The following is a 6717-nucleotide window of genomic DNA, read 5'->3' on the forward strand; positions in this document are numbered from 1 at the left end:
CTCTTTTATGTCCCGGATTCATTTTTACAATAGTTTCAGTTTTTTTAGACATTAGCAAAGCAACGGAGTAATGTTATAGTTCATGATTCTGTTAAAATGCTTGCGCAGAGAGACTGTATATTTTCTTTCCTTATTTAGATTCTCAAGTCTGTGCTAGACATTTACATTCAACATTTGGATGATCTCCTCTGTACGAATTTTAGCAGTTGCTGAATTAGGGGGTTTTGTCGTTTTGACAGATTAGTTGGCTAATTTAGGCCAGTGTGTCATGTTGGTAAACCGAACCGCTATTTTAAACCAAAATTTTATCCGACATTTATAACCTAAAATCGCCAGTGATTTGTGTGATTAAGGTGTGCAACTGCGGTTTGTTGTGATCCAACTAGGATGTAAATAAGTCAAATAGTTCATGAGTTAATACAATTTAATTCGTAAAATATTTAAATTTAATTTAATAATAATAATAATTGAACCGAACTCGCGTTTTACGAATTTTTTATCGAGACTGAGTTTAGCTCGAACTTCAAATTACTCAGTTTATAAGGCACGCAATTTTATCGAACCTCTATTATTTTTTTAAAAAAATTGAGTCTTATCATCCTTTATTATTTTTAATTTTTTTATTATAAATATATTTTTATATCAATGTTTAATATTAAATATATATATATATATAAATATATATTATATTTAATCAAAATCGAGCTCGAGCATATTTCAAAATTTTGTTAATATTTAGTCAAATCAGTTCGAGTTTTCAAGCCGAACTCGAACCTATCAAATTTTTTACGAGTTCAGTTTCGAACTTGAAATTAAAGGCTGTCAAATTTAAGCTCGAACCCATATTTTTTTAATCAAGTTCGAGTCAAGTCTAACAGTGTTCGGTTCGGCTTAATTATACCCCTATATCCAAGTATATGCGATTCATTGATTCATTGATTCAGTTATTTTCAGATTTTGTTCAATTTTGTTCCTTTTAATGTAAGTTTATCGAATTTTTCCGATAATCTTTTTAGCTCGAATTTCTTCCTCGACATAAGTTTTCGATATATACATAAAATCCAACTTTTCCCAGATTAATTCACAAATATCTTCAAAGATGCTTTAGAATGAAAATTTTATGTGGTTTAAAAAATAGTAGAAAAAACGAAACTTGAAACTTTAGTTCAAAAACCGACATTTATTACTTCTATGCACAAAAAAATCGAATATACTCCCCGAAAACGGATATTATTAAGAAAACTAGATTAGAGTACTAATTAAACTACCACATCACTTAATAAACGTGTTACGTGGGCCTAATTACAAGCCCCACTATTAAACATCAAACACAATCTCCCCCGTCCATTACAACCTTGTCATCACATGATCCGCACCACCAGTTTCTCTGTCCTAATAAAAGTCTTCTCTCTCTACAAACTTCTCATGTTCCTCAAACTACTTCTCTCTCTCTCTTTTTATTAATCACCTTCAATATATACACACAACCAATCACATATACATACAAACCCCAAATCTGTGTTGAAATCTTTATAGTTAATCTTGATCTCAAACCCAGTTTTTTAAAATCTTGATTTTCTTGAAATGGAGATGGCTATGGGAGAAGCTTGTTTGTGTGAGTTGTTGCTTAGGGTTGTTCAAGTTCTTGGTGTTGAACAAATTGACCAACGAAGATTCCCTTTTATACTCAACACAATACCTACATGTAAGTTTAGGATTATTATTTGTTAAAAAGTTTCAATCTTTAGGGTTTTCTTGGGTAAATTCTTGATTTTTACTTGAAATTGAAAAGACCCAGTTTGTGTACTTTCAAGATTTGTGATTTTAGTATCTGGGTATTTCAAGATTTGTGATTCTGGTATCTGGGTATTTCAAGATTTGTGATTCTGGTATTTGGGTGTTTCTTAAATTTGTGATTTGGGTAGTTTTAATCTTGCAATTTGGTGATAATTTGACTTGTGAAGATGTTTAGGGTTGTTTGTTTTAGTTGTTTTCTGGTTCTAGTAGTTTTTAGGGTTTGTTAGTTTAGGTTTCGATATTGTGATGGCTGGAAGGGAATTGGAATTGCCAAAGTCGAGTGCGTCTACTTTAAGGGAACAATTAGCTAGAAAGACTCTTGAGAATGTTAGGAGACAGGGACATAGTTATGTTGAGCTTAGAGAAGATAATAAGAGGACGGTGTTCTTTTGTGTGTTGTGTTTGGCTCCGTGTTATAGTGATTCGGTATTGTATGATCATTTGAGAGGTAATCTTCATAAGATACGGTATGATGCTGCGAAAGCTACTTTGTTGAAACCAAATCCATGGCCGTTTAATGATGGTGTGTATTTTTTTCATGATTTGTCTGACCAAGTTGAGAAGTCGAAGGATTCGAATGCTGGTAGTTTTAATTTCTTAGAAATTGATGACATTGAGGTGAATAATAACCTTGCAATAGTTCCTCACAACAGGAAGAAGAATCCTGGGTGTTTTAGGCTTGAGTCTCCTGATAGGTCTGAGTCGGAAGTCGTTTACTCAGATGATGACAAGGATTCCAGTGGGGATTGTAATGGTAATGGAACTGAGGATTTAGTCATTAATGGTGTTTTGCACAAAGATGAAATTTGTGATTTACGTGTGAGGTTCATTGGCGTGGGTAAAATTGCTGCTAGATTCTATGAGAAAGAAGGGATTTCCAAGGATATTAGTAGATTGTGGTGTGAGTGGTTGGGTAAGAATGATCTTGAAAATAAAGATATCCTTATCCCTGAGCATGAATTTGCAGTTGTTACCTTCCCTTATGATTATGATTTAGGACGGAAGGCATTGTTCAGTGATGTGCAACACTTTCTTTTACCTAGTTCTCAGCAAGTAAAAGGAAGGGCTACCAAGAGGAAGCGGAAATCATTTTCTGATCCAGAAGACATTAGCGAGTCTTTGGGCAGCAGTCAATATGATTCTTCTGGGGAAGAAAAGCTATCTTCAAATGGTTCTAGTATGAAGTTGACTTGTAGATTTGATGATCAGCTTCTGGAATCAGGCATTATTTCGAGCAAAACTGTGAGAAAAGAACTTAGAAAGCAGCAACGTGTAGCTGCAGAAAGAATGTGTGACATCTGTCAGCACAAGGTGCTCCCTGGTAAAGATGTGGCAACTCTTATGAACATGAAGACCGGTAGACTCGTCTGCAGTAGCAGGAATGTGAATGGGGTAAATTTCTGCCATGATATTTTTTTAGCAGTATGACTATCTTTTTTTGTCTTGTTTATTTCCTTTCTATTTTGTAATATGCTTCCACCTGCAGGCTTTTCATGTATTTCATACATCCTGCCTTGTGCACTGGATGCTTCTTAGTGAGTTAGAAATTCATATTAATCAGAATGCTGCTGGTTCTGAAGTGAAACAGAGAGGTCGGAAAAAGGTTGGAGTGAAGAAGAAAGAACTAGCGAAGGACGGTGATGTAAAATTTATTGGAAAGAAGATATATTCGGTGTTTTGTCCAGAATGCCAAGGGTCGGGTATAGATATTCATGGAGATGAGCTGGAGAGACCACCCGTTTCCCTTTCTGAGGTTTTCAAATCAAACCCTGCCTCTGTTTATATTGATCTGCTTCTGTTATTTCTGAATTCTAGAGTCATGCAAACTATTCTCTGTTATACTCCAGAGTTTTAATGTTCAACTGAGATCTTATGTTTTGAGCCGTCTCTGTTGTTTCAGATGTTCAAATATAAGATTAAAATTACAGATGCACGCAGAGCATGGCTAAAAAACCCGGAAAAGTTGCAAAATTGCTCATTGGGTTTGAACTTCCAATCCCAAACTGAAGAAGCAAATCAGGTTCAAAGAAGTTTTAGTTGTTTTTGCTGTTGTAATTAATTGCTCCATAATATGATACTCGCTCCCAAAAAACGTTTCTTATTTGTGTTGGACACGTTTGTCAATGCACACTTATGATTGTTAATATCTCTAATTTCGTATTAGTATTAAATATAAAAACTTCTTTGTATTAAAGTACTCATAAATACGAATTCAACAAGATCACTCATGACTATATTTGATCTTATAGATTAGACGTAAATTAATAGTCAATCGCTTACCATGAATAGTGTCAGAAGTCAAAATAGGAAACGTATAAGGGGGCGGAGGGAGTATTATCACCGTCTCCTGATATGCATTTATGTCTGTGTTTTTAAGGTGTTTAGTGTTGGTAAGAAAAAATAGTTTCGCTGATAAGTCATTGTCATTCGTTTGATTATAGGAAGGGATTTTATCGCTAAAGTTGCTTCGCTTCTACCGAGCTAATTAGTAGAGTTGGAACATAGGTGGGGTGTAAAGCAAGAGGCTGGATGTTTGAGAATTTGAAACAACTTTTGTTTTGAAGCACACAGTTCTTCTGAGATGGTTACAAGTTAAAACTCTAGTAATGTATATCTTGTAATTATTTAACAAAACTTGGTTGGAAACTGGGAATACTGGATAGCTGATGTTAAATATATGGTTACTGATTCAGTTGCACTATCTATTGTTTTATTTTATGTCTCTACTCTGTAGAGTTCCTATTAAAAGTATGTATGTTAAATGTACTTTTTGAGGCAACTGTCTGGTGTTGAGAAAACATACTCTACTACTCTAGTATAAAATCAAAAATGTTATAAAGGTTTTTTTTTAACTTCTCTTTTGTTAATTTAAACTGAAAGATAAATACTCCCTCCGTCCCCATTTATCTGTGCTGTTTGATTTTTTGCGATCAAATTGACCCAATTTTGACTGGAAATTTCATATAGTATATAATCGAAAAGAAAGTATAAAAATTATATCATTAGAAAGTACACGTAATCTACTTTAATATGTATTCTTCGGTTTTTCAAAATAATGAAAGATTGATGTTTAATTTACGGTCAAATTGAGTCAATTTGATTATAAAAAATCAAACATATAAGATAAATTGTGACGGAGAGAGTAATTGATAACAAAAATATAAAGAAAAGGATTGTAGTAGGGCTGTACAACTAATATGCTCACATTGCTCGCAATTATACCGCTTGTTGTGGATATTCGTAAAATACTTATTTGTAAAATACAGATCAAATGTAAATTGAAAGCACGGGAATCGTAACGCAAATCTGTGAATTGACTGCGGATTTAATTTTTAAATAATTGCAAAAATCGAACCGCAACCACAAAAAACTTTATAAATAATTATATATTATAAAATACGGTATATACAAATTATAGAGTAAAAAGTTTGGATGTTTAGAGTGTTAGGGCTTTTGGGATACTATCTTTTTATTTTGTTGTATTATACTACAACATGTGTTTTACAATTTACGGTAAACACATATAGAGCATTTAATTTTACAAAATTCTAAGATTTGACAGGTATATTTTAATGAACTATTTTATTTATCATTTATCGTAAAGTCGGTGGTTGAACCACGAGTCGATCCGAACCAACCGAGAAGTCACAATTAAAAAAGTCGCGATTAACTATAACCGCAATTGCGACTAAGATTGGAGATTTAAGAAAATCGATATATGTGTTTTGGTGCGATTTTGACCTCCCACCCGCACCTAACCTAATCTAACGGCATACACCTCTAATTTGTAGTTGAGAGGGTGTATTCAATTGAGATTTTTTTGGATTTTGAAAATCCTAGATTATTCAATTTGGATTATAGAAAAATCCTTTAAAATCTGATGGAATTGAAAAAATGCTTTTAAAATCTAGTAGTATTCAATTTAAATTTTAAAAAGTACATTAAAATATGGTGGTATTCAATTTGAATTTTAAAAAATTCATTAAAATCTGGTGGTATTCAAAAGTCCATGAACTTTTTTTTGTATTTTATAAAATTGTTGATTTTGATGGATTTGCTATTGTATTTTATATTTTCAAAAATGTTAGCAAAATTCAAGAGATTTTGATTGTTTTGTAGAAATCACTACTCAAATCCGAAAGATTCGACGAGATTTATTCAACAACTCCGCTAAAATACGTGTACAATTAAAATCAGTAAAAATCAGCAACAACATTCAAAATCAATGAATTGTTATAAATGCTCTGAAATCTGAATTAAATCACCCCCGACTTGTGAAGTACAGTTCGGTCGTGTGTAAAAAGCATAAATTGAGTAATGATTTTAAATTTATAAGAATAAATGGAGGAAGAAAATGTGTAGATGAATATTTTGCTTAGAATAGAACTTGGAGTTAAAAGTGGTAAAAGATGATAAAAGATGATAAAAGTGGTTCGGTTAGGCCGATTTTTGATAAAACTTGGAATCGGATCATATATCTACAACCCAACATAAGTCGGATGATTAGAGTGCTCATTTATTTATTAAGATTTAACTTTGGAGCAATATTAGAGTTCTAAAATGATTATCAAATTTGTTCCGAAATTATACTTGGCATATTTTAATGGGGTATTGATATTAATACCAATAATTATTAAATAAATTATTATCCGATAAATATTTTCGGAACGATTTTGACATCTCTAATATTTCTCTTAAATTTGAACTTAATTTTAAGTTGACTAAACCAATGATAAATAAATAATTTTTTTATTCCATATATCAATTTCATCTATAATTATAAAATCGGTCTATTTTTTAAAAATAACCGATAAATTATTGATGAATCAGCTACGATGAATAAATCGGTAACCCAACCGATCACCGAAATGTATAACCATGACTTCCCCAAGTTTTTACTGTACTATTTGCACAGTAAAA

At 32.2% G+C, this 6717-nt stretch overlaps 1 protein-coding gene across 1 annotated transcript; it reads left to right on the forward strand.

The window, feature by feature from the left end:
* Window positions 1-1338: 1338 nt before the first annotated feature.
* On the forward strand, window positions 1339-4498 carry LOC141711553 (uncharacterized). Its single transcript, XM_074514096.1, has 4 exons — window positions 1339-3189; window positions 3284-3550; window positions 3698-3817; window positions 4239-4498. The coding sequence occupies exons 1-4, from the start codon at window positions 2044-2046 to the stop codon at window positions 4284-4286; spliced, it is 1581 nt and encodes a 526-aa protein (XP_074370197.1). The 5' UTR covers window positions 1339-2043; the 3' UTR covers window positions 4287-4498.
* The last annotated feature ends 2219 nt before the right edge of the window (window positions 4499-6717 follow it).

This window comes from Apium graveolens, chromosome 3 (assembly GCF_009905375.1).
Source record: "Apium graveolens cultivar Ventura chromosome 3, ASM990537v1, whole genome shotgun sequence".
In the NCBI taxonomy this organism is placed as follows: Eukaryota; Viridiplantae; Streptophyta; class Magnoliopsida; order Apiales; family Apiaceae; genus Apium; species Apium graveolens.

Coding starts and splice junctions, on each gene's coding strand:
- LOC141711553 (XM_074514096.1), top strand. CDS start 2,044: ATGGCTGGAAGGGAATTGGAATTGCCAAAGTCGAGTGCGTCTACTTTA. Junction 3,551..3,697: donor CACCCGTTTCCCTTTCTGAG/GTTTTCAAATCA, acceptor CTGTTGTTTCAG/ATGTTCAAATATAAGATTAA. Junction 3,818..4,238: donor AAACTGAAGAAGCAAATCAG/GTTCAAAGAAGT, acceptor GTTTGATTATAG/GAAGGGATTTTATCGCTAAA.